This window comes from Apodemus sylvaticus, chromosome 7 (genome assembly GCF_947179515.1).
Source record: "Apodemus sylvaticus chromosome 7, mApoSyl1.1, whole genome shotgun sequence".
NCBI classification, from domain to species: Eukaryota; Metazoa; Chordata; class Mammalia; order Rodentia; family Muridae; genus Apodemus; species Apodemus sylvaticus.
Window position 1 is genome coordinate 98,131,122 of NC_067478.1, and position 27,918 is coordinate 98,159,039.

Genomic DNA, 27,918 nt, shown 5'->3' on the forward strand with positions numbered 1-27,918 from the left:
ACCAAACTTTGCACAGGGGAGGCAAGGAGGGAGGGAAGGATTGAGGAGGCAGGGTACTGACCAGGATAGGCAAGGGTTAGCACGGCAGGGACCCTGGTAGATGCTAGCATGTGCTCATTTCTCAGGAGGGCAGGGGATAGTGTTCCAAACTTAGTTTATATCAGGGGTAATGCAAGATCATTTGGGGGGGGGGAACAGCCTTTAGGGTTTTGTGTGTGTGTGTGTGTGTGTGTGTGTGTGTGTGTGTATTTAATTCAGAACATGAATACTGACTTCTAAAATCTATTTGTTACAAGACCTTGGGAGAGGAGAATTGTAGGAGTCCATTCTTTTTTTTTTTGTTTGTTTGTTTGGTTTTTTTTTTGTTTTTTTTGTATTTGGTTTTTTCAAGACAGGGTTTGTCTGTTTAGCCCTGGCTGTCTTGGAACTCACTCTGTAGACCAGGCTGGCCTCAAACTCAGAAATCCACCTGCCTCTGCCTCCCAGAATGCTGGGATTACAGGCGTGCAACACCAATGCCCGGCCGGCTAGGAGTCCATTCTTAAGCTGGTTTCTCAGAGTTAGGACAAGGGGAGCAGCTACTTTCAGTCCCTTCCCCTTAGACGGTGACAACTGTCCCCAGGCTGGCCTTGAGCCCTTCCATTGTGCTGGCCGTGGTTCTTTGTTTAGGTTAGGGATAGGTGGGGCCATCATCTCCATAGCCCAGACCCACTGTAGCCACTCTTACCTTCAGGTTCTGAAACTCCTTCTCCTCTTCTTTGAGCACCTCCAGCTGTTTCAGCACCGAGTCTTGTTGGAATTCACCTCGGTCCATCTACAACCCAAAAATGGCTACTCAGTGCATAGAAGGTGAGCTCAACTCCATCTCCTCCCAGGAGAAGATGAAGAAATGGCCTCTAGAGCTTTCCATGCGTATCCCCTGCATGGCCTGGACTGCAGAAAGGCAGGAGAAACCGTTGGATACAGTTCCAGACTTCAGTAATATTCTGGAAACTCTCATGTCAGAGCAGAGACAGGCGGTGGGGGTGGATGAAGCATCTGTATAACTGTGAAGCCATGTTTTCTTCCACTGAGCAGCAACATCTCCAGACTTCTCATTTGAATATTTGTTGAAAAATCCTGGCCAGGCCCTATACTAAGGGCCCTGCATGTACATAGTAAGATGCATTACGGAGATGCGCCTGAGATAAGTGTGTACCCGCAGAACATCAATACCAGCTATACATACAGCAGGCTCTTTATGGCAGTCTTTCGATCAGTGCTAGGATGTTGGAAGGAATCCCAGTGGAGATGCTGGCAACATTGGCGCTACGGATTGGATCTGAACTATCTCCCCAAAGGCCATGTGTTCAAGGCTTAGTATCCCCATCACGTGGCACTACTAGGAGGTAGCATTTAGTAGAAGGGAATGAGGAGGTGTGCCCTAGAAGAGGCTACTGGAACCAGGCCTCCTCTTGCCTCTTCTTGCTTCCTGACCAGCATAAGATAGTGTTCTCTGCTGCATGCTTTTGTGGTGGTCCTGTGCCTTGATGTAGGTCTGAAGGCATCAGGGCCAAGGGAGCATGAACGGAAACCATGGGCCAAAAGACACTGTTTCTCTTTTACTTTTTAGTTAATCTCTGTCTCTGTCTCTGTCTCTGACTCTCTCTCTCTCTCTCTCTCTCTCTCTCTCTCTCTCTCTCTCTCTCTGTTTGTGTTTTAGGTGTTGGCTCTCTCTTTCCCCTGTGGTTCTGGGGCTCAGACTCAGATGCTCTGGCTCAAGCATCGCGTCATCTTAGCAGTGTTGGCTTTGCTGTTGCTGCTTTGGGGCAGGGATTCACTTTGCAGCTCAAGTTGAAGTTGACTTGTGGCAAACTTCCTGCTTCAGCTTCCTGAGGCCTGGGATTAGAGGTATGAACCACTATTCCTTTCCCCCTCCTTCTTGTGTGTGTTGTGTATATAGCTCTGTGTAAAAAAAAGTAGTGTGTGTGTGTGTGTGTGTGTAGGTCAGAGGTTGATGTTGAGTATCTTTTTAAAACATGCTCCATCTAATTTTTGAGGCAGGGCTGCTAGCTGAGCCCAGAGCTCACCAGTGTGGCTGGCCTGGCTGGTCACTGAGCCCAAGAGATCCCCCCCAACACACACTCTGCCTCCACACGACTTTGATTGCTGGTGCTTGCTTTTTTTCACAGGAGTTCTGAGAAAATTGAACTCAGGTCCTCATATTTGTGTGCCAAAACACCATATGGACTGGGCCACCCCTGATTCTCTCAGTATTCTGTCACAGCAACAGAAAGCTGACTAACAAAATAGGCCATGCCTCTTCCTCACAGCTGTGACTCAAACAAACCGGAAAACCCATCTTCCTTGACATGTGCCAAACAGCCTTAGGGGGAAGACCCTGCTCCCTTCCAATCCCCAGCACACCTTGGCTTTAGGACCTTACATATTGTGGTCACTGAGCAGCATGCTTCTGGCCAGAGTGAGGGCGGCGATCGGCTTTTGTGACTGAGTGAGCAGCTCAGTTCCAAATCACTGAGTAATGAGGTGTAAGACCAGGACAGCACTTCCACAGTGCACAGTGGATGTATAAAGTGACCAGGGGCCACAGGGATCAGGGGCTACAGGGATGGTCCCCTCTCCTCCCCTCCCCCCACAGGGTGCGTCACTCCTGCAGGGCCACTCCTGCAGCGTGGCCTTCTGGCTCAGGCTCCCACCCAGCTCTTTGAGCAGGGTGTTTTGTTTGTCTCTTGAATCTCAGTCTTGTAGGCCGGCGTGCCTCCTTCCTGTTATCCCCCCACTAATTGCATTACGTTTTTTTTTTTTTTCACTTTTCCAGTAAATGTACTGGTTCCATCTAAGTTGTTATTGTTCTTTCCCACCAGATATAACGTCTAAGGCACTTCCCCTTGATGATGGAGTATTTCCCAGATCATAGGGTATAAAATCTCCCAGTGTGGAGGAAAGGGATCAGTGAATATCTTCCCAAAGGACACACTAGCTACAGAGCCTCGGCAAGTCCCTCCTGTCAAACTATCCCCTCTGCTCTGCCCCAGATTCTCAGGAACACATGCCTTCTTCCCGAGGGCATGGCTTTGAGAGGAAAGGAAGACTTCCTTGGGAGAGAACTAAAGAGCCCATCAGGGAGGAGGGGTAGGCTGGATGAAGCCTAATTAGTATCATTCCTTCTCAGGTGTGGGATGTGGTTTCTATCCCGCGTGAAGGAATACTCTGCTATGTCAGGGAGGCCCCAGGGGACATACATGACCTTTGTCCTTGAGAAGCTCTGGAGCAACCAGAGAGGCCTCCTTGTCCAGAAGTGGGCTGTCAAAGTGGTTCAGAGGGAGTGCAGCCAAAAACACTGCACGGCTCACCAGTGTGTGAGGAGGGGGCAGGCTGAGAAAATCTCGGAGTGGATGACACTTGAACCAATTCTTATTGCAGGGTATGAAATTTATCAGAGAAGTCAACAGGGAGAAGGACCGTGGGTCTTTGATGTATAAAGGACTCCTAGACCAGGAATCACCAAGCCTTGGTGTATCTGGTATATCTGGCTAGAAGATGGAACTAGAAAGATTGGCCTTGAGGCAAAGGGTCTGATGACATGATGGGTAGCTGAACTTCATCCAGCAGACATGGAAGCCACTGTGGGACTTGAATAGATTGCCATGGGACCAGATTTACATTTAATATTTTCCTTAGTTTGAGACAGTCTTGTTCATTAGCGCAGGCCGGTCTAAGGGTCATGGAGATACTACTGCCTCTGCCTTCTGAGTACTGGGGTTACGGGTGTGGGCCATTGTCACATTTCTGTTTCAGAATGACACTTTTTTGCAGGGCTATGGAGGATGGATTGTTACAAGTAGCCAAAACCAAGTTCCATTAGGGGGGTAGCTGCAGTAGTTTGGGTGGGGCAAGGGCAAAGGCCCAAAATAAGGCAGTGACTATGGAGGAGAGGTGGGGTGCATAGTGGAGACATATTTCTGAAGCAGATCTGACAGGCCCTGAAAATGAATTGACTAAAGAAGGCATAACAGAGAGAAAAGTCAGTTCCACACCAGAAACCCTGAGCCTGTGCCAGGGATGGAGAAGGTGGCCACTGCTCCCCGTCTAGTGGGTGGATTTAGAGCAGCACAGTAGTTAGAAATCCCTGGCTTGCAGGCAGGCCCCTGTGTTCCTAGATTCTGCTCAGCCCATTCAGCCAACCACGGATCAAAAATATTTAGGGAAAATTGTCTGTATCGAACGTGCACATTTTACTCACCATTAATCCTTAAACAATATGGTACAGTAATTGTTTACATAGCATTTACATTACACTTTGTAAATAGAGATGATTTATGTCTACGAGAGGAAGCCGGTAGCGTCTGTATAGATGTTATAGAGCATTTTATGTAAGAGACTTGCACACATTCAGATTTGGGTATCTGGGAATTATAAGACAGAACTCTGCACATATGCCAAGGGGAAACTACTGTAGCCCATATGTTCTCAGGTTGTTAGTTACCCTGCAATCCTGATGATGACCCTGTATATATATATTACTGTGTTCATGTCCATTTCATAGATGGGATCACTGGGGCTCAGAGAAGCTCTTGTCCTTTATTCCTTGCTCCCTTGCCACTGTTCCCAGATATTACCACCACGATATAATGTGTTCTATGAGCTTCCGGCATAGTTGACCAAGGCTTCTGCCTGGACAGTTGGGAGGATCCTGGTTGTTGCAGAGAGGATCAAGAAGAGGAAGTGCTGGTTTGTTGTTGTTGGAGAAGTTTTGCATTTTCTTTTGGTGGATATCCAGTTCCCAAGAAGAAACCAGGGTTTCTGGCAGACTTGTGTATGTATGTGTGTGTGAAGGGGGAAGAGGGCAAAAAAATGCATCAAATATCTATACCATGCCCCTCCCAGTGTGAGAGACTATTTGTAGCCATACATGTGAATTCAAGTACAGGTTCTTCCCTTACTCGATGGTCAGGATCCAGGTCACATATTGCATCAAAGATGTCTTTGAATCCCCCCCATCACTTCACAGATGCGCGAATAAATGCTCATTGGCTGAGTGTATGCCTGGTTCATTTCAGGGGTGGGAGGGGTTTGCCTAGAAGCGCTGCCTGTCAGCAGTATGGAGACCATCAAGAAATCTGTGCTCTCAGGATGGAGTGGGGCATAGGCAGCGCTCTTACCATCAGCTGCTTGATGGTGGTGTGGTCCTCAGCCTCCCGACTAGAAGCTGCCTCCTTGTGTACAATCTCCACTCGAATATCATTTTTGGCTGATACAACACCTTTGAGATCTGGACATAAGATAGGAAACGTGTAGACAAAAATTCAGTTCTCATCCTTAGGCAACGGACATCAACAGCCCTACAACCCCCTGCTGCCACCCCCTTTACCCCACTCCACCTCTGGACTTAACCTCCCCTCAGACTCTGAAATTTTAGTTTTGCAGGCCCCCACCCATAGAACTTCTGTGGAGATCGACTGTTGGCTGCAAGGACCTCAAAGACTGGCCATGCAGGCCACCTAGCTTCTGCAGCATCTCCTGTGGTTGGAGAGGTTGTCCTCATCCATCCCTCTACCTCATCTAGCCAGAGTCTGTCACCCCAAGTCCCTACTCACTTTGAGAAGTTTTCTCTATTTGTCGCTATCTGGATTTGAGCTCTCCATTTATAAGGCCACAAATCTTAATGTTAAAAAGACCTAAAGGTCTCTCAGCCCATTCAGAGCACAGAGATCTAGCTCCCCTGAACTACAGGAGAGGCCTTTGAGACAAATCTTGTTGAAATACACTCCCTTGTCATGACCGTGGTGAGGGAGCAAGGGAGGTTTCTAGGCTATTGTGTTGGATAGTCGCGAGGTGGTAAGGTTGCTCAGCTGGGAATGGAGGATCTGTGAGGGGAAACCAGTGACTTCCTCTAACAAGTGATGGATGTAGACATGAGGTGGTCAGAGCTTGTCGGGGTGACTCAGTGTCTTCTGACCCTAGAAGCTCAGAGGTGCTTGGGGGGTCATACAAGCTTTACCACCCAACTGTCTAGTATCACCAGTAAGGAAATGGCGGCCATAAATACATGTGACTTGCCCAGGGTCATGGAGTAGAAGATGGCACCTGTCCTGTCTCTGCCATTCCCCCTCTCCCTTACTCCTGCCAATCACATGCAACTCCAGAGCTGGGCCCAGTCCAGAGGCCCCGTGTCCATACATTCTTTAAGAGTGTGTTGGCCTTAGAACTGTATTGCTAAAGATGAAAGGCCTTGAAAAGCCTGTCTGGGGCAATACTTCACATGCTTTTGTGCCCTGTGTGGGTGACTTGCTTTTCAGGTTAAGCTAGTAGTCTTTGCAGAGTAAGGAGGGTCAAGCCATCCCGTTCCCTCTGAGGTTTTCTATACACTCCAAATAACAGCACTGTGTGTCCAACCCAAAGCCCTAGTGGCCCGTCCTGCTACATGGAGGCCAGTTGAGTTTGGGACAGCCTCAGTAGGGTTCCCACTTGCTGCCAGACACCCTCCAGGTACATAACAATACATCATACCCATCCCTGCCCCAGGAGCTCGCAACATTGTTGCGGGCCCCCTGTTCTTTGTACTCCTGCTTACTTGCTCTCCTGGGCAGTCTAAGCCTGGCCTTTTTCTCTGTCCCCCTCCCTGAGATCCCGGGTCTCCCTCCCGTACTTCTCTGGGAACGGGCACAGCAGAAGGCCACAATGGTTGCCATTAGGACGAGGAAGGCCACGCCAGCTCCTACGGCCACCCCAATGATGACGGCCATTGGTACAGACTCTGCAGGAAAGAAACAGACAAGGCTGATGAGGGAAGGAGAAAACTACTGTCCTGCTAGGACCCCGCCCAGCCCCTCAGGTGCAGCCCCTGCCAAGCGGGCACCAGACCACTGCCATGTGGGACCCTCTTGGGAATGCCTTGGTGGACCTGGGCAGACACAGACAGTTCAATAGGGGTTGGCTCTGGAAAGGAATGTTGAGCCTGGGTAGGGGACATAGGGTAGGTGGAGAGTAGGGAGGAGCCAAGGGAAGGGGTAGATGCTAGAACAGGGCAGGGAGCTGGGGAGAGGAAAACTGGAGATGCAGGACGAGGCTAGCCTAATTGAGCTCTCTTCCGTATTAAGGGAGGGATCTCTAATGCATGTAGTGATTTGTGAGTCACAAGTCCATGGCTTTCCTTTGACAACGACAATAACAATAAAGACCACAACAACAAAGGTAATGGCTCCTGCCTTGCTTGTCCAGTTCCTTCCTTCCTTCCCTGTCCGTGGAACAAGGAGGGTGCATACAGACAACCTGTTCTCAGGGCTTTCATCTCTGAGGCAACTTCCTCCTCTGGCCTGCTGGGAATCAGGACCGACACTGCACCCATGTCCAAGTCTTGGGATCAAGGGAATTCCATCACAGCATCCTTGCTACCGCAATGCTCAGGAGAAAAGGCCCTTTCTTTTTTCTTGACCTCCATACCCTTCTCCTTCAAGGCCAGCCCTTCAACATCCACAATCTGCTCTCATCCCACAGGGTACAGAACTCCTCACCCTGGCACATTCCCCAGTCTGCCTCTGGCCCTTGCCAAATGGGCAGGGATAGCAGGTGAAGCCGTGGAGGCAGGGAGACTGCTTTTCTGTAAAGCTCTGGGCCTTCTGTGGATGCACATGCGCCCTGAGCATTTAACATTAGGCCCCTGAGTAGTCTATCTGTAGCCCTGAACAGTTCTTAGAAATTCTGAGGAAGAGGGACACTGGATTATAATGAACCCAAGCCCCTCATTTGGGAAGGACCCTGAAGCCCAAAGACATCAGTGACTCGTTCACAGACATGTGTGTGCCTTCTCTGTGTGAACGAGCTCAATCCAGGTCTCCTCACCCTCCTCCCAACTCTACCCCACTGATCTCTAGGTCACATGGTATTCTCCGGACTGCTACCTGGTTGCGTCCCTTGCTCTATCACACCTTCTGAGCATCTTACCCCGTGTCTCCTGTCTCTTGACTGTAACCATGGAGTAGGAATAGTGTGACCTTAGAGATCTTTAAGGACTTTAGGTGAAAGAGTGAGAGGAAATGTCTTGGAGCAGAGCCATAGGCCAAGCCTTCTTTAAGTATTTGTACCAGTTCCTGCGTGTGTGTGTGTGTGTGTGTGTGTGTGTGTGTGTGTGTGTGTGTTTGTAGGACTGGAGCCTTAGCCAAGAGGAAATTCCTCTGCATTCCTGAGCTCCTTCCGCACCCACGTTCATCAGTGTAGCTTGGATGACCTGCAGAGGGCGAGGCGTTCTGGAGCTATGGTTAGGATATCGCTATTGGTTTTTTTTTTTTTTCTTTTGATGTTTTGGGAATGAAACTCAGGGTTTCATTCAGAATACCTGAGTGCCATGCTCCCACTGTTTACTAAAGAGAAAGAAACTGTTGCTGTGAAGTGAGGGGGGGGGAGGCGAACCTATTAGTCAGGCCTGGTGTCACCGTACCCCAGGATTCACACATGAATTCTCTTGTTACCTACCAATTAGTGGCCAAGACCTACAGAGGTGACAGGAGGTGACCAAGAGGAAGTAAGGATGGCTAGAAAATCTCAAGGACTGGAAGGAGAGTTGTTGGGGTTGGACTCAGAAACAGGATGGGGCGGGGGCGGAGGGGGGGAGATGAGCTCTCAGCCAAGCTGACTGGCAAACAGGTGTTCCTAGTTAAAGTCAGTCCTGTGGTTTGGATTTCTTTATTTTGTGTTTGCTCTAGCACTCGTGGGATTCCTAGTGAGTCTCCCAAGGAAAACCCAGGGTATCCCTTCTCATCTCAGAGCCAAGGCAAACTCTCTCAACAGTCCCAGGCTTCAGTTTTCCATTTGTAACTCAGGGAGCTGAGGCAGCAGAAGTGTGGCCATCCTGGCTTGTCTCCTCTCAATCCCCATTTTTTGCACTGTTAATAGCAGGGGTGGGCGCATCTTGGGTGTGGGGGTGCAGAGGAGAAGGGCCCCCCGTGAAGGTGAAGGCAGGCGGCATTCCTTACTTTTCCTGGCCTCTTGGATTCTGACTTAGGTCACTTTTTCAGACTCCCTCTTCCTGGACAGAGCACTGCTTTGAGAGGGACTGGGGAGGGGTTGCCTTTCTTAGCTTCCTCTTCATCCAAAGAAGGGAACTGGGCATGAAGGGGTCTTGGCCGCCAGGGGTGGAAGGAATATGAAATAAGTGCTGCCCAGGCCCTGAACCTCTGGAGATCTGAGGATGTAGGTGGTAGATAATTGCATGCTGCCTCTGGATGGGCCACAAGGGCCTCTGCGGGATGCCTGTCATCTAGTCTGCTGCTCTGAGAAGGGCATGCGTGTCCAGGGAGCGGGGGACATAGACTCCGCAATACAGCTCATTAAAAGAGTGATGGAGGCCAGGCAGCCAGCGTGGGCAGAGAACTGAGACAGAGGACCCTCAGGCGTTGGTCAGCCCGGTGGAGTAGGATTCACCGAGTCCTGCTGTTCTCCTCTGGGGTCCTGCCTGGGCATTCAGAGGGAACAGTTGTCTAGATGGAACAAATCGACCCTTGGAGCTCGATGGCCACTTTGCTATGGGAGCCCTGGAGGGCCAGTGTCCAGTAGTGTTGGCTTGATGATGAGGTGATGCTTCCATGGCAGGGGACAGGGAACAGGGGAGGCGGCGGTGTGCCAGCAAGCATGGATGGAACAGGCCACAGGCCCCTGGGGAACGGTGCTGAGCTGGTGATGGTGCTGAGAAGCAGAGTCAGGGAGGGCCTGGAAATAGAGGGAAGCTGGGGCGGGGATGGGAGCCAGGGCTTCTGAGGACAAAGGGTAGGAGGGGAGCAAGAGCTGCGTCCTGGAGAGGAAGGAGCCCCGGGCTGTGGTATCAGGCAGGTGTTTGGGGTCCCTGGACGCCCCCTCCCACTGCTCTGACTGCACTGAGCCTTTGACATTGCGGGGAGGACAGAGAACTTAGCAGCCTCCCTGCCCCCTTTTAAGCCCCACCCCTTCTAGCCGAGTCCCTCCCTCCCTCCATCCCGGGCAATCTCATAGGCTCCTTCCGTACCTGCTTCCAGCCCGGCTCCCGACTTCATTTCCGAACCTGTTTGGAAATAAAGCAAGCGTCCACAGCCAGGGCCTGGCTGGCCAGGGTGGGGGTGGGACAGGGGATTGGTCACCTGGAGGGGTGAATGGGGGGGTTGTTCCGGTCTCTGCTATGTCTCTGAGACCACTCCATAGATCCAAATTCCCCCAAGAGTTCATTCATCCTGACATGGCCCTCTGAAGCAGGGGCAGGGACAGAGAGAAAAGCCAAACCTGGAGATTTTGGGGGATGGGGGAGGGATGGAGGTGGGACGACTAAAGGAGGGCACAGGGGTAAAGGCATCAAGGGGAGGACAAAGAGGGAGGATAGGCAACAAGGGGCCAGGGAGGTTTGGATGATGTGTGGATGGTATTATGCAAATTATATGCAAAGCGTTATGCAAAGCAGCACCTATTAAGAAAAGGTGTTTGGAGACACTGAGACATTTGATCTGTAGGTGTGATCATCACTGGCCTCCTCACGATTTATTAAGGCTTGTGGGGTCTGGCTGGGACCACTTGCTGGGCTTCCAATCTCTGATCCAGGGGCCCAGGCCTGAAGTACATCACCCCTGAACGCTGTGGCTGGGAAGATCTGCAGCCCTGTTCAGGACCTAGTGCTACTGACTACGTGCTGAGTGAACGTTGGACTAGCTCTCATCTTTCAGGCACTCTCCATTTGGTAGTCTGAGCTGGAGAACTTTAAATGGAGACTGGAGATCTGTTTGTTCTGAGACAAGGGCTTGCTATGTTCCCCAGACTGGTCTTGAATGTGTGGGCTCAAATGATCTTGCTACCTCAGACTATTGTGTAATTGAGAGTTCAGGCATATACTACCATGTCCCAGCATGAGACCAAGTTCTTAGCATCTGATCAGGAGGGCAGTAGGTCATAGTGATGGATTACAGTGAGGTAAGCTTCCTTCCTCTTTCCCAGTCTCTCAAAATCCAGCTTCTCTGTAGTCCAGAACTAACCAGAGTCTCCTCTAGGGTAGAGTGGTCCAGGTGTCTGTGGGGGTTGCAAGTGGTCTGAGCCCAGTCCCCACTCCCTCACATAAGCATTGCTACTCTTTAGCTTTAGCATTGGCCTGTTCTTGGGACTTCCGCTGTTCTATCATGTTTGGGATAGGTTCCTCAGCATGTATGTCTAAGCACGACCTAGCAAGGGCACTTGGGCATTAGCTCAGAGCCCCCAGGGGGAGGCAGAATGTGTGGAAGCCAGGGTGTTTGGATGCCATTGGGTGTTTATCACTGCCATCAGCCAAGCTCACTCTGTGGTCACCCTTTCCTGGACAGCCCCAGAGGGCATCACTCTGAGTAGCCTTTGTTCCCTTGGTGGGGCCAGTGCCCCCTGCAGCAGAAGGAAGCTATGTGAGGCTGCATTGCAATGAGGAGAAGCATGAGACCATCCTTAGATCTGGCCTGCATTCCCCGGTCCCCTGGGCACGCTGGCAGTCCTCACCTTGTTCCTTGAGTCGGATGATCTCTGTGTCCGAGCCAAAGCTGTTCCAGGCTGTACAGTTGTATATGGTCTGGAAGTCAGCACGCACAATGTTGCTGATGGTCAGTGTGGAAATGACGCCCTCCTCGGTGTTCACTGTCTCCACCGTGTAACGCCCTGATGTCCCTGACTCCAGCACGTTCTCCTTCCAGGACCAGGCCTGTGGGACAGTGCAGGATGAGGAGAGATCATACCTGGACCTTCGTATCACCCCTCCAAGATACCAACATAACTAGGCTCATGTTCACAATCACCGCCACACACCACCAACACAAACATATGTATTTGCATACATATGCCACACACTACAAATCTAAACACATGTCACAAATATAAACAACCCACACTAGCACATTATCATGCAGGAACATAGATACTATGTCAAACATATGGCTAGCATGTATGCATGCACATACCCCATACTAAAAATACAGCTGCACATGCACATTATAAAACATATGTAAGAACTCAACACCCACACACATATCAACATGTGCAAAAGCACAGTATACATTACTATACCGCAAACTGTGGAAATAAATATACATGAACAACACATTACATACATGTATAGAATAAGCACACATACTATAAATGCTACACATACATACAACAAAAACCATCCATTCAGAAGTATTGATATGCCATATCACATCATAGTGCACATGTATATATGTACCACTGTTCACATAAATATAGTCACAACATAGAAACATATGCCATACTGTCTATGCATATCAACCATATCACATACCACATAGTACAAACATACATATATGTTTATATATACATCACAAACCACATACTCCACTTACATGTACTTGAAATACACTCACATTCCATGACACCAAAAAGCACATTAGACACTGAATTCCACCAACATGCAAAAATAAATACACACACAACACATTGTGTACTCATACCATATCTCATAACACACACACACACACCAAGAACACATATCAATGCAGATGTACATATACATACCCTAACATTTACACACACCATTATACATGTGTATCATACCACATGCACACATGCATCACAGTATATAGCATAACACACACACACACACACACACACACACACACACACACCATTTCCCTCCCTGAAGGGTACCCTATGTAGCTCTGCATTGGCAACATTTTGTAGGCAAGGAGGGGGCCTTTGTGGCAGCAATGTAAGCCTCCACATGGCCCCTTGTCTGGGCTTCCTTGCCGGTGTTCCCTGGTGCTGAGCCTTGGAGAGATGGAGAGGCTTTAAAATTTTTTGAAAGCAGGTTATTACCATACTGCTCTTCAGCTGTGAGTGTAACAGAAGACAACCTGGAACTGCTTATCTACTGTTTTCACCTCCCACTGTTGACATCATGGTATTGGCCATCGCACCTAGTTTGCGGACTTCCTTATTTTTTAATGGGAATATTTTCAAAATGGCGTGCTCCATCGTCTCTGTCTCTCATTGATTATAGGGGTGACTTTACATGGACTTTATTGTGTCTGCCATGTCTGTAATCTCGCTCCATGTTCAGTGCCAGAAAGCACAAGCGAGGGCTTGGCTTCCTTCCCAGCTGCAGGGCTGTTTGTGGCATCGTTGGTTGTACTCACTAAGGCCAGCACCCCTCACCACTGTGACAACCACAAAGGTCACCAACACTGCCAGATGTCTCTAGGGGACCTAGTGAGAACCACTAGCCTACAAGTAAATAGCTGGAATGAAAAAGATGATGTAAAAATGCCTAAGGGTGGTTGAGGGGGAATCTTTTATAATGGCCACAAGTTATAGTTACAGTTAAAAAAATAAGATGGGGAGACGGATAATAGTTACCGTGTGCAGTTATTTGCACTGTTATGTGAATCATTCAGACAGCAAATGAACCAGATGCCCGGGATAACATTTAACAGCAATAATCCTCTAACAATGTCTTAGTTTACCAGGCAGCATCTCTGGCACACATAGGTTCTTGTTTGAACAGTGCCCATCTGAGTTACAGCCTTCCAGCACCATTATGCTGTAAGAGCTGGCCTCTGGGCAGTCTTCTAGTAAGACCATCTGCTGTGGTTTGAATGAGAATAGCTCCCATCAGGCGTGTATGTTTGAAGACTTGATCTACATTGGTGGAACTGTTTGAGAAGGATTAGAAAGTATGGCCTTGTTGGAGGAGGTGGGTCACTGGGGGTAGGCTTTGAGATTTCAAAATGGCTAGTGCTGCATCCCGTGTACTCTCTGCCTTCTGCTTGCATATCGAGATATGAGCTCTGAGCTGTTCCTGCAGCTATGCCCTTGCTCTGCCATCATGGACTCTCTCTAACTCTCGGAACTGTAAGCCTACTTAAATGCTTTCTTTTGTAAATGACCTTGGTCTTCATGTTTTCTTATACTGATACAAAGTGACTAAGACACCAATATCATTGATACAAAGTAACTAAGACACCAATATAAGGGCGGGGGGATTACTAAAATAACACTTGCCCTCAGAAGTGCTACAAAGCGCTCTCCTATACTTTGTTTTTGTTCTAGAGCAGCTACCAGGTTCAGATCAGTGGTGAGAGCGGTTGTGTTTAGAAAGATGGATTGGTGGGTTAGGTGTCTGCCACAGAAGCAGGGCATCCTGAGTTGGATCTCCAAAACCTACATACATGTGGAAGGAGAGAACGGATCTCACAAAGTTGTCCTCTGATCTCCACTCATGCACCACAACACTCAGTCCACTTGTACATCCTATTCACATAATGATAATAAATTTTAAAATTTAGTCTTCCTTAATAAAAGAAATGTAAACACTAAGGTGCAAATGAAGGTGGACTGGGGGTGGGGGTTGGGAGTAGGGAGGGAGTTGGGAGGCTGTGATTGGTCTGCCCTGGAAGGCTAAGAGGTTAGAGGAAGAAAGGACAATACAAAGGCCATTTTAGAGGGGCCTTCTCCATAAGGAAGGCGCGGAGTACCTCCTGGACATGGGGAGAAGAACCAGAAGAGGATAATTCTGGGAGGCCCAGGATTGCTGGCAGTAAACTTTGCACCCAGTTTACAATGTTATGATACTGACTTTGAGCCCAGGAACAAAAAGAAATGGGTTGTCCGTCCCTGCTGCTGTTTTTGCTTGTCCTTTCTTCAGGGTGCCTAATTCAGTCCGAATCATCAATGTCAGCACTTGGAGGCATGTATACCCAAGCTTGCCTGCTCTGAGACAGGAGGCTGCCTCCTCTTAAGCTCATCTTCAGGGTATAGCCCCAAGACACAGATAGGTATCATTTCATCCCAATGAAGGGAAGGGAAGCTCCAAGGCTTGCTCCAGATTTGGGGGCACACAGTGTAGGCAGAAGTGGCCCCTGGATGCTGGGGGTAGGTGCTCTGCGGGTACCTCACCACCTTCCCTCCCAGGAGCACTCACAATTCGGTCAGGCGGTGGTGTGCTCCGGATGAAGCACTTGATCTGCCCCTTCTCTCCATGGAGGGCATGCTGGGTCTGTGTGCTGGAGATGATGGGTGGTCCTGTTGGGAAGATGACATCATGTTGGGGGAGGCAGGAAGGGCAGAGCCCCAGCTGGTACCCTCTTTTGATGGGCTCACAAGTGTATTCACCAATCCAAGCCTTCAGCAAACGTTTACAGAAGACCTGTGCATGCAAGGCAGTGTGCGAGGCAGAGGACCTGAAGATAAATTAGGCATTCCATCGTAAACCTCTCCTGGGAGCTCGAGTGAATGCGTCCAAGACAGAATTCCCAGAAGACATAAATAACACAGAAGGTGGTGAGTATTCATGCCACAGGAGTGGTGCAGATAAAGAACTAACTGGCTTCGGAGGAGAGAGAATAAATTCTATATGAAGATGGGGGATGCTTTACAAAGGAGACGGTGAGCTTGGGAAGGGTGGGGGTCGCGGCAACCACTAATATGGGAGAAGATTGCAAGGAGGGAGAGTAGAACAAAATGCCATCCAGCCTTGCTCTCTTGTTGGAATTCAAGCAGTTTCTCAGTTGTCCAGCAGAGGGCAAACTTGCCTAAGAAATTGGCTATCTGTTGGGCCAAGGAGGAAAGGAAAGTGATGCTGTTCCTTCACGAAGGATGGGAATTAACTTTGCAAAAGGGAAGTCGGCCAGCTAAGCTCAGAGCCTAATCCTATACAGGTCTGAGAAGATCCTCTAGCATACTGTCTTGCTTTTCTCCACAACCAGCCAGACCAGTTGAAACCACAGCTCCAAACGGACCCAGTATTATCCCAACTAGTGTGTGTGTGTGTGTGTGTGTGTGTGTGTGTGTGTGTGTGTGTAAGCCAAGGGATACCACCTGGAATGAAGCCCAGCTCACCAACACTTCCAGTTAACTGTCCTTTATCTCCAGATAACTTGGACTGGACTGATTGAAGGATGAGGGTAGGGATGAAAACATTCTCGCATGTTCCCAGTCCCTGGGGTGATGGTTGGGATTTAGACCTCAGGAAAGATAGCTAAGAGGGAGAGAGATCCCAAGAAGAGGCAAAATTATGCTGGGAACAAAACAAAAATTGCTGCAAACATAATTGCTGTTTATTAACCACCTTAATTAAAACAGATTTGCATTTCTATCAGTGGTTCTCAGCCAAGGGGAAAAACAGGTATTGGGAGAGATGGCTTTCTGAGTTCGGAATGGAAACAGCTCTGTCTGGTGCACAGACACGGGAGACCTCAAGGTAGGAGCTTTGTCCTCAGAAGGCTTTAGAGGCGGGCTGGAGCTGGCTTTCCTGCTCAGGGCTCCTTGCTGGCCCCAGGCCACGGCAGCTCTACATCCCGAGGCATCTGGGCGATGCTTTGCTTTGCCGCTGAACTAAGTGATGATGGCATAAAAAAATCCTTTTCCTTTCCTTTCCCAGGAACTGGGAATCCCCAAGGGGTTCATGGGTCTCTAAAAGCTGTCAACAAATACATATACGTTTTTAGGCTTCTTGAAAGAAAACGAAAAAAATAGGATAAAGGACACTGGGCTCAGAGAACCAATGGGTAATTGGCAGCCATCTCCCCCTTTCTCCTGGTACCCTCTTTGATCCAGCTTGGATTTTAGTGTTGCCAATTCATTTCCCAAGGCCACAGGCCTGGCCGTCACTCACAGGAGGAGGGCTGGGAGATGGCTGTTTTCTAGACACCACCAGAGCCCCACCTACCAGCCTCACCACCTCTCCACCGGTCTCAAACTGCATGCAGGAGAGACAGTCCTAGCCCTGGTGGAGGCTGGCAGGCTCCTCCCTTTAGGTCATTTCATCCAGGCCCCAGTCTCACGGTGACTAGCAGAGAATAAGCAAGGGACAGTTTTCTTCCTCTTGCTGATTCCTTCGGCTGTTCTCTGCCCAGCAGCCCAGGAAAGAAAGCCATGCAGGGTGAGGGGGAAAAATGGACAGAATAACTGTTGGCTGGATGCCAGAACCTAGGCTGGAATGTGGATCCTTCTGAGGTGTGGTGTGTGTGTGTGTGTGTGTGTGTGTGTGTGTGTGTGTGTGTGTAGTGTTTCCCAGGAGCAAGGGAAGAGTTTTTTCCCCCAAAGTCTTTTTAAGTTCCCAATAAGAAATGCCTGAATGTCTTAACACAACAGTAAAAATGCCAGCCCCTCCTTCCTCTCCCCTAGATACAAGGATGCTCAGTTAATAGCTCCAGGCAAATAAGTGTGTGTCTGAGGGTCCCTTGCCTTGGGTTGGGGGGGGTCATGGCTGACAACAGGCATGACATCTTGGCTCCTCAGCGCCCTCCCCAGAGCGGGTAGTGGGGAGGGTTGCCGATTTCACTGTGGCCTGGCGCGCTGAGCCGAGTGTCAGACACAGGCGCGGCAGGAAAAGGCTGCAGCCTGTGTTGCCATGGATATACGGAGGCGCGATCAGATGCTGTTATTTTTAGCCCTGCAGTGCCAATTTATTGGTGGCATCCTGGGGACACACAGGAAAGGCAGGAGGGCTTGGGAGTCTGGGTTATGCCAGGGAGAGGTGATGTGTGAATGCTCTGCAGTCTGGGTAGCTCGAGTAGATTGACCATCTCTCTGCAGCAGTTGCCCTTCTGGAGGGAGGAGAAGAGGAACCACTGGGCAGGAGCTGAGTAATGGGGACAGCACAGGGACGCTGAGAAGACATCAAGCTGAGCTTGTTTTTTTTCCCACAAAGAAGAAGAGATGAGTTTGTCTGTGGGTGGCTTCCTGCGTTGAGATACAGTTACTTCAGATCATTTCCAGAATTGCCTCACGCCCTGCTCTCAGGCCAGGACCCTGCAGCCTCACATGAGGTCCAGAAGCTCAGGACTTTGATCTGAGGCAGCCAACAGCACACAGCAGCGGTGCACGGTGGTGGTGGTGTTTAGGCCTCGGTGTGTCTCACTCCTATAAAGAGTCAACCCTGATTTCTGACTATAGCCTGAGTGGGCACTGAACCAGGATCTTGAGACTTCCATCTTGTTGCCAGAGTTCTTGAGTCTGGCCGGAGTTGGTTCTAGCTTTTTTTATAGCCACCTTCATCCCAGCATCCGGGTCAGGTCTGATACTACTACCTCTCAGTGTTTCACAAACAGCCGTCAGTGAGCTCCCACTGTGAGCACACTTTCCTGCTGTGGCTATGTTCACTATGTAGGAAAAGACCTGCTCCGCGACCTCACCAGGACCCTGTAGGCTTGGTCCCTGGGGATGGTGATATGTCTCTCTGCCTGAGCAGCCCAAATATAATGGGAAGTGGATGATCAGGAAAAGTGAGAGGTGCGCCCCTTAACCTCTCCATGGGCCTTGTCGTGGACCTTGGGTCAAAAGGTAGATAAAGGAATATGGTCACCCTGTGACCTCTGACCTCTTTTTATTGGCTGTGATAAAATTCATCACCTGTCACACTTCTCTCTTGAGATCATTTGGAAGGTATTGAAAAGGAGGGCAGGATCCATAAACTTACCAGCTTGCCTTTACCTCCACAGACAGACCGAGTGCTGTGTTAGGGGCAATAATCCCTCAAGTCAGTCAGTAACCTCCCCTTTGGGGACAACACCTGGTACCAAGATGCCTTGCAACTCTCCCCTCCTTCATATTTCCCACTTCCATTGTGGTGTTTGAGTGGGGCCCTTACCATTGACTGTCAAGGTCACCTCTCTCTCCCCAGCTCCTACCCGGGGCACCACAGCCCGGCACACATACTTCCCAGCATCCTCTTGGCGGACAGATTTTAGGGTTAGGGTCTTTTCATTGCTCAGGACCTAGAAGGAGAAGAGGATCAGATACAAAGAGTAAGGGAAGGCTTTCTCTGCCTGCGGTAGATTGCGGACTCAGACTCCAGCATCTCTTTAAACACCACGGTGAAGTGGGGGTGAAGATACAAACAGTGCCCTTAAGGCTTTGAGAGGGGACCCACACGCACATGGAGACCCCTTTCCATATGCAGGCCTGTGGGTGTAGTGCATGGTGGCGGCAGGAATGTGGGGTTCACTAACCAAGGACCCATGGCTTCTTCATAGGGAGAGAAGGATGCTACCCTTCTGGGACCTCCCAGCTCCCTATGGGTAAATTTATCCCACAATGGAATGTGGAGGGCCCGTGAATCTAGGTTCTCTGAGTCACTATTAGCATCTCATTGGGAGGTAGCTGGAGGTGATGATATTAACTAGTCTTGGACACTAGCTATTCCTGACTGTCTCAGAGGCTCAGCCATCTAAAGGGAGCAATGACACCACCTGAGCCGTGCTGCGGCTGTGACACATAACAGACTACCCAAAGCTTAGTTCCTTCTGCCTGACCACAACACATAGAGCTGAGATTAAAGGTAATGCTTTTCGTTGGTTTGGTTTTCCAGGTTAGAATTTCTTTTTGTAGCTCTGGTTGTTAAGGAACTCAATTCTGCAGTCCAGGCTGGCCTCAAACTCACAAAGCTCTTCCTGCCTCTGACGTACAGGGATTAAAGGTATGTGCCACCATCACCCAGTGACTAAGGGTAAGTTTATCTGGGGAAAACTTAGAAATCTTTCTAGTGCTAGGGCCAACTGCCTTACGTGTAGTGTTCAGAGTGACATGGGCACAAAGGACAGGAGACCTTGAGCTCCTGCTCTTCTTTCTGGGACCCCTTGGCTTACTATAGAGATGGGCTCCCCCAAACCATTCTGCCTGCTCCACTATCTATGCCCCAATTTCTGCCATAGGACCCTGGACTCACCACACCAGAACCCCGTTTCATCCACACGATGGTCAGAGACGGGTTGCCAATCCATGCGCAGCTGAAGACGGCATCTGAGCCCAGATCTACCAGCAGGGACTGAGGCTCTGAGGTCATCCGAGGACCAACTGTGATGGGGAGGAAAGAGGAGATGGGCTCAGGAGGGCTGAGGAGCTGGAGGGGGGCTTCCTGCTCTCTTCTCTCCACAAGCACCACAATGGGAGGCAGTTGAGTCCTTAGTCACCTCAATCCACTTCAACCTCAATCACCTCAATCAAACCATTCCTCTAGGTTTCGATTTTCTGAGGCTAGCCTGGGGTACAGGAGTGGGACTCTGAAGTGAGGATGAGATGTCTTTTGTCCAGGTTCAACCTTTCTTGGGTTTACAGAGTAGGTGGTACCAGTCACAGGAAGAAGGCATTTAGGCCAATTTCTACCTCAACTTACCTTTCAATCTCTTCTTTTTAAAGTTCTTGTTTCATCTGGCTTCAGAAAGTCATTGGGACCATGACTTGAAATGAGCTGGCCCACCATCCTAGGGATTTACAGGGTGTCTTCTATCCAAGACACCTCAGACCCCTTTTTAGCTTTCTAGAAGTAGACTAGCTCTTGGCCCCACCTCTGGCACCTCTACTCAGTGTGTGTGAGGCCTTGTCTGACCTAGTCCAACACCATGGCCTGTAGACCAAGCCTGTTCCATATAGTGGCTGGGTGATGCGGAGAGCTGTGCAGAAAAATCTTGGAGTGCTTCTTTGAGAAGACAACTAGAACTAGTTGTCTAGAACCGGGAGATGGAGAGTAGTTTCAGGATGAACAGGTAAGACAATATACATCGACTGAGTCTTTGTGGGATGTAACAGTCAGGCAAAGTCAACTTTGTGAAAGTGCTTTTAAAAAGTTCACAAACTTATGGGTAGTATGTGAACTAAGTATATATATATATATGGTTGTGATAAGCATCTCAGACCGGCTTTGAACTCACTATGTAGCCCTGTCTGGCCTCATACTCAAGGCAGTCCTCCTGTTTTAGACTTTTGAGTGCCTGGATTAGAGGTGTGTGCCTCTGTTTCTTTCTTTCTTTCTTTCTTTCTTTCTTTCTTTCTTTCTTTCTTTCTTTCTTTCTTTCTTTCTTTCTTTCTTTCTTCTTCTTCCTCTTCCTCCTCTTCTTCCTCCTCCTCCTCTTCCTCCTCCTCCTCCTCCTCCTCCTCCTCCTCCTCCTCCTCCTCCTCCTCCTCCTCCTCCTCCTCCTCCTCCTCCTTCCCATCTGGCTAGTCCTCAAAAGTAGGCTGGCTTCATCTGTTGGGCCACCAGTGAGAAAAGAGAGCTGTCCTTGAGTCCCCTCAGTGGGACAGTGAAGTGAGTGTTTGGTGATGGATTTGGTTACTGTCTGGCTTCAGTCCTCACCCTGACACTCCCTGTGTGCCTTTGAGAGTCCATCTCCCTCATTTTGATAATAGGGATAATAAGATATACTTATGGACTATATGTGTCCCCTTTAGATTTACATGTTGAAAGCACCAGTGTAGATGTATTAGGAGGTAGGGCCCTTGGGAGGTGATTGGGGTCCTCGGGCACCAGAACAGTAGCGCTGTTTCTTGATTCCCGCTGGTCAGTCCTCCCAGCCCTCAGTAACTAGTCACTGCACTATGAGATGGTGCCTCTTAGAAATGAGTCAAGGATCTAAATGGGAGTGGCACTAGGGAAAGCTGTAAACACAACGTGTACACTGAGCTTTGGGTGATGAGTCTAGCTATAGTCTCAGCCACACACCACCCACTGTCTGCTCCCAGGGTTCCCTGCGACCCCACACTCACAGTATACGTCCACTGTGCGGCTGAGGTTGGTGCTGCCCAGGGCATTGGTCACTTCACAGGATACAGGCTCTGAGAAGTATGTATAGTCCACGGTGGTCCTGTACAGCTCCCCAGATGCCTCCTTGATGATTTGACCCCGTTTGGCCCACCTGCAATGGAGGCCAGAGGTCTGTGGGAGGGTGTCCTGCTGGAAGCTGGGCCCACCAATCCCTCAAGAAAATGAGGAGGTGAGCTTGTACCCACAAGGTAGTCATGTGGATGACCATGCCTTTGAGTCATGGTCACCAAGCAGTCAGAGGCACTTGACAAGTAGGTTATTTGGGAGGTGTTACCTGGCTGACCATCCCATGGTGACCAGTTCTTAATCCAGCTCTCAGTCACAAGAGACAGCCTGGCCATACTACTCTGAGCTCTATCCTGGGCCCCAACCTGGGCCGTGTAGGAAAAGGAGGGAGGCTGAGTGTATGATGTCAGAGGTGAGGGTGTATGAGGCATGCCCTATACATGCATGAATGTATCTATACATGTTACACATGTGAACGTGTGCACCCCCCTGCTCACAGATAAAATAGGCTTCAAGAAGTTTGGTAACTTGTTGCACAGGTAACAAGATGTCGTTTTTGGAATCTCTGCGTTATGAGCTCACTCAGCAAACTCTTAGCTTCTGCCCCATGAGGTCCCTCCTCGTGCCCCCACCCCAGTCTTCTTGTCAGTCTTTCAGCCTTCCTCCCAGGGTAGATACTTGAGGCCTCAGATCCATTAGCTCTGGTTGGGTGTGGACTGGTGGGTGGGAAATGTAGCTCATGAGCGTATCAGTACCATATTGAAAGGAACAGACTAAAAAGCTTTAGGCATCACTTGATCTCAGTGTTGGGGTAGTGATTACAATATTGGACCAGACACCAAGTGACTACCGTGTGCACAAAGAGGCATGTGAGTGTGTGCACGTGGGAAAGTACACATATGCTCATGAGGCTTTTCATGTGCGTGCAAGCAGGAGTATATGCATGTATGCATATATGTACTTTATGAGGGTTTGCTTGTGTGCAAGTGTGCCTATGCACCTATATACATATGTGTATATGTGTACACGAGAGGGTTTATATGTGTAAAAGTTTAAAAAGTATATATACATATATATGTGTATGTCTGTGTGCATACATGTGTGTGCACCTGTAAGCATGAGAATGTACATGTGTGTGCCCATGAAGGCTTGCCTGTGTGTACTTGTGTGCATGTGTACATGGGGGAGTTACATGAATACAAGTGTGAATATGTGCTTATGTGTTCATAGAAGGGGTTTGGGTTTGCATGTATGTAAGTGAATGCACAGGCATATACTCATCTATGCATGAGAACAGGTGAATAAATATGTGAAAGCATGAGCATGTATATATGTGTATGCATGTGCATGTGAGGGTGCGCATGTGCAAGTGTGAGTGTATATGTGCATGCCTATGTGCATGTCTTTGTCTATTGAGGGTTTGTATATGCAGGTGCATGTGCACACGTACATATGTGTGCCTCAGAGGCACACATACATGTGTGAGTATGCACGTACATGCTTATATGCTTGTGTACATTTAGATTGCAGATTCTAAAGAGAAAAGCATTTATAGTTCCTTGACTTACATTTAAATTACAACATTTACTCTTCGAAAACATAAAACTTCTAACTAGGCTCCTGGAAATCTGCAGCTGTCTCGGGCTGTTTGTAAAGCTGGAGCGGCCTCTAGGGCCCACAACTGGTCTGTGTACTCGCCATCCTCTGACCACAGCAACTTCTCTTCCCTTCCTTTCTCCGTTCCTGGACCTCTCCTGGTCATACAGGTTCTGTTTCCTCCACCTTTTCCTTAGCCCTTGCTTGGCTCAGTGCGGTTTGTCTAGCCCCAAGAGAGACGGCCACTTCTCTGCATCCCAAGGAACACCTAGACTGGCTCCATGTGGTTATTATCTTGAATTAATATCGAGTAACTATTAAGAACACGATTAATAATAACAATTATAGTTTAACAACAGAGCAAGCCGTGGCTCCCCGAGAGCTTAAGGAGCTTCCCAACAAACCATTATGAGTTATTCATGAGTCGTTTCAATTCCTAACTTTAATTTAATGACCAGACTTAATAGTTAGGCACGGCCCCTGCCTGAGGTGGATTAATTCTGTTCCAGACACACAGCTGGGGATCAGTGTCCAGCCTCCACTCCTTCTGCCCCGTGGAAGGGAGGGCTTCCAGGTGGAGAGATACTGCAGCGAGGCTGATAGCTGAGAGGTGGGTGGGGGGAGGCTCAGGTAAGCTATCTCTGCACTTGATGCTTATAGCATGTAGCTCGGGCTGGGCCTGTGTCTGCACCCAGGGGTGCTGGTTCAGATAGGCAGGCTGCTTTTCTTTGGGGGATCCTAGAGAAGTTGGGAGCTTCTTCCCTCTCTTCCTGGGGCACTCACTTAGGGAAGGCCAAGCTCTCCAAGGTCAGAACATCTGGGGCCCAGCAGGCCTGTAACCCGAACTCCAGGATCTGTGGTTGTACCTTCTAGGCCAAGTTGGCTTTTGTTTTCACCCAAAGAGGAAGAATTAGGATACAGCCTGCCATGGAAGTTTTCTGCCTCCGAAGAGATCTGAACCAGCTCACCATGAGACTCCAAAGGAGGGAAGGCAGGAAGGATGCTCTGACATGACCTTCCTGTTTCAGGGTTGTGGAAGGAGGAGAGAGTTGCCTATAGGACTGGATTTCAGAGGAGAGTTGAACCCAGGGCTTTCAGGAAGGTGAGTCCCCTCCCCCCACCCCTAAGTGCTTTCTGCTCATATCTTGACTATACAGTCTCTCTTTTCCTCCCTTACTTCCTTCAAACATTAAATGGATCTCTGAAGGCCCTTCAAGAAGCACATGAGCTAAGAATATCTCATTCCAGTCTTGGGCCACAGTGTTTGGGATCCGAAGATCAGCTTCCTGCTTACCCCACATCTGCCCTCCCAGTTTGTGCCTCAGCTGCCTCTGCCCAGTCTGTCCCCTCAGCATCACCATCCCTCCCAGATCCTGCTTGAACGCCTTCAGCCTTTCCAATCAATGTCTAATTTGGTCTGAACAAATGTAAGAGGATTAATTATTTATATCACAGAATCAAGAGAGAGACCCAACACATCACAGCGGCAGGTGGGTGTGCCAACCAGCCCCTGCCTGCTCCATCTGGGCAGGGGTGTTCTTTTTAATCCCATATCTGCCCAAGACCTCAGAAAATAAAGCCCAGGGCACTTCTTGTGGGTTCCTTCAGGCAGTGGAGTGGCAGCCTCCATGTGCCATCGGATCCCACCCCAGGGTAGGGTTGAGAGAGGATACAGGTCTTAATTTCAGAGATCACAGCCTCTTAGATGGACCCGGGAGGAAGCAATCAGGATAAACGAATGGAAGAAACAAAGATCCCTGTAATCTTGCCAACGTCATTTGGGGGAAAACCAATGTACTTATGATAAAGATGTGTGTAAGGCCTTTCCTCTTGGGTCTCAGCGCTATGTGGAAAATGAATCTGGGATGCTGCGGGTAAGACTTCATTGCGGGGAAGGGGCTGAACAGGAGCCCCAAATCTCTTCTCACCTTCACAGCCCAGCCCTCTTCCCTCTTCCTCGGGGCCAGAAGAGCTCCTAAGTCCTTATGAGGCCTAAAGGAAGTCCAAGTTGGTCCTTCCACAACCATAGAAACTTCAGCTCATCAGAAGGCTGAAATTGGTAGCAAAATAAGAACAGTGACCATCTGCAGGGGGCCCAACCACTACTCTGTTCTCTCTTCTTTGACCAGGAACTCATGTAGGATTCAGAATGCTTCAGAGTAGGAGAGGAAGGGAGGGAGCCCTGCAGAACCCAATAGTCTAGGGGAATTGCGTGTTCTCCCCGTGTTCAGTTATTACACTGCTAGCCTGAAGAAGTACACATTTCAAATAGAAAGAAGTTTTAATTTCATTCTAACTGCCATATTTTCTTCACCCAGATTTGTTAGTTGTTCATGTCTGATCACGCATGTTTCAAAATGACGTCCCTGTATACACTCATATTCTTTCCTTCTTCTTGCTGTTCCGGGTCTCGAATCAGACTCAGCCCCTGGCTACCATGCTGAGGTCAGAAGGCAGGTGGAGGCCTTCGGGCCTTTGGGTGAAGGCTGCTGACTGTCTGGGGACATGCCCAATAGATCACTGGGCCCTAGATAACAGGGAGTCAGGTGGTGACATCGAAGTGAGGAGTTGAGTGTCCCGGTCTCTTAGGCTGCCTAGGCATTTTGGGGACTGCTGTGATGGTCAATGGACAGGCTGTCTGCCTGTCTGGTGGGGGATGCTTATGGATGGGAAAGGAACTGGCATTTGAAGTGTCTCCCGGGAAGAGCACACCTGTCTAGGGACCCTGAGCTGGAGCAGACAGGGAAGAAGCACAGGGATGTCAGAGACAGTTAAAAGCCCAGAGAGAAGCACCTTTTTCGTTCCTTCTGAATCTTCTGTCACTCCTGGATAGTGCCTGATTCAGGGAAAACCAGCTCAGGACCCGACTGGACAATAGGATTCCTGGGAATGGGAGGCTCTTTATCTTTCTGGTGGATATCAGAGGCCATCTGATCTTCTTGCTTCCAGTGAGGCAAGGGTTAATTCAGAAGGGATGGATAGAAAGGCTGTAGGCCTTCCTGATTTCAGTCCCCACTGCTGCCCTATTATCCACGCTGCAGGGAGCCAGAGCAGTTCACTATGTCCACCTCGAGTACCGTGGCTTTCTCTGTGGCCCATTGCCCTTTCTCCCACCTGCTGGGACCACTCGGCCTCATGCCTCATGTCTTCCCTCTCCTCCATATCCCTAGTCATTGCCTTCCTGGGCTGGGACCATTATCTTTCTTGCCACTTGCAGAAGCTGCAGCTTAATAACTCGTAGCCATAGTGGAAGTGATGTCCTGGGCTCTACCATCAAGCCTGGGTTGATGGGAAGTTAGAGTCACAGGAAGCTCCACAAAACATCAACCTTTGAGATCACTTAGCTTCTGGAATGCCGCGTGGTGATATGCACAGGCAGGAAGGTGCCCAGAGGAGCAGCTCTGAAGGTTTATTTGATCAGTCAGATGCATGTAAGGAATGCCTCATTTATGCTGTGCGGTACGCTGCATGCTGAGAGCCGTAAGTGACTAAATTGCAGTTCTTGCCTCTGAGAAACTCGGTCAGAAGGCGGGGAGACAGGCATGTGATAAACAGTGATGCCTTTATCAGTTCTGTGGATGAGGGTACAGGGTGAGGGGTGGCTCAGCAGGATTCCAGGTGCCCTTTGGGCTCCGGCCAACTATACAGTGCTAAGTACACCGACTTACCCATTCTGCCGGCGATTTCAACATGTGTCTCAGCCTTGTTCTGTCATTTCAGAAATATGGAATAAACAAGCCATTGAAGGAGGGGTGGCACCTTCTGATTCCTTGGCAGAGGGGGTGCATTTGAGCTTGAACGAAAGAGAGGGCCTGTTTGGCTAGCAGGTGGGTCTGGCATATGTGTGTGTGTGTGTGTGTGTGTGTGTGTAAAGGCTGTTCGGACACCTGCTGTGAAGCAATACTGTAGCCATGTGTGACATCCCACATGACAGGCATGGGGCTGAAGGAGCCTTAGACCAAGCTGTCTTCACAGCAGCGATGCTCACCTGTATTGAGTGACAGCTGGGTTGGCCTTTGCAGAGCAGTGGAACGTGACGATGTTGTCCTCCAATACCGGCTGTGGTTCTACCGACAAGTTGACAAGCGGTGGATCTGCAGGGAGAAGAGATTCACATACAGATGGAGGGAAAGAATAGGGCAGGAAGACAGGGAAGGGCCAAGCCAGGGATGCTGTTGCCCAGGGACCATGCCGATGATTTCCCTGAGAGGGAGGGAGGCCTAAGCAAGAGGCGACTTTGCTCCCTAGAAGCGGCTGCTTCAGATGGCCCCAGGTGCTGAGTGCTTCTCCCTCTGTGACTCAGGGCCTGAACTGTACATCCATCTCTGGTGCACTGCCTTCCCCAGCCCCAGACACGTGCAGCCTAGCTACAACTTCCACTCCACTTGAGGGGAGTGGCGGGAAGGGCCTCTCAACCCATACACAGTACAAGCTTTCTGTCCGTGAAATGTCTGTTGATTCTCTCCATGTAAAGGCTGTGGGGTCTCTTCCATCTCTGCTGAGTCCCGACTGGTGTCAGCAGGCCCTCAGCGTCCTGAGCTGGGGCAGCTTGGTTTCTCATCTGACACTGTAAGAGGCCGCACTCTGAAGGGCTAAATGGTCTGAGGTGGAGGAGATGGGGAGTGGGAGGTGGCGAGCCCACAGAGGGACCCACGTGGTTTGGGGGTGGGCATGGCAAACTGAGGGAAGCGAAGCATACAACATAGAGACAGGAAGTGATAATCACAGGGAAAGACAGAGACCCTAGAGAGACAGAGATGAGAAAGAGAGAGAGAGGTAGAGAGATAGAAAGG

The 27,918-nt window shown here is 49.5% G+C and overlaps 1 protein-coding gene across 1 annotated transcript in view; it reads right to left on the minus strand.

Annotated features, from left to right (window-relative positions):
• Kirrel3 (kirre like nephrin family adhesion molecule 3) overlaps positions 1 to 27,918 on the minus strand; it is a 101,277-nt gene that overhangs the window by 1,526 nt on the left and 71,833 nt on the right. The window contains exons 6-15 of the mRNA XM_052188743.1: positions 27,114 to 27,219; positions 21,466 to 21,614; positions 19,652 to 19,779; positions 18,575 to 18,701; positions 14,906 to 15,006; positions 11,476 to 11,674; positions 9,998 to 10,033; positions 6,650 to 6,757; positions 5,163 to 5,272; positions 728 to 814 (exon numbers count right to left, since the gene is read on the minus strand). Coding sequence (XP_052044703.1) covers positions 728 to 814; positions 5,163 to 5,272; positions 6,650 to 6,757; positions 9,998 to 10,033; positions 11,476 to 11,674; positions 14,906 to 15,006; positions 18,575 to 18,701; positions 19,652 to 19,779; positions 21,466 to 21,614; positions 27,114 to 27,219 — 1,151 coding nt within the window. The remainder of the gene's footprint in view (positions 1 to 727; positions 815 to 5,162; positions 5,273 to 6,649; positions 6,758 to 9,997; positions 10,034 to 11,475; positions 11,675 to 14,905; positions 15,007 to 18,574; positions 18,702 to 19,651; positions 19,780 to 21,465; positions 21,615 to 27,113; positions 27,220 to 27,918) is intronic.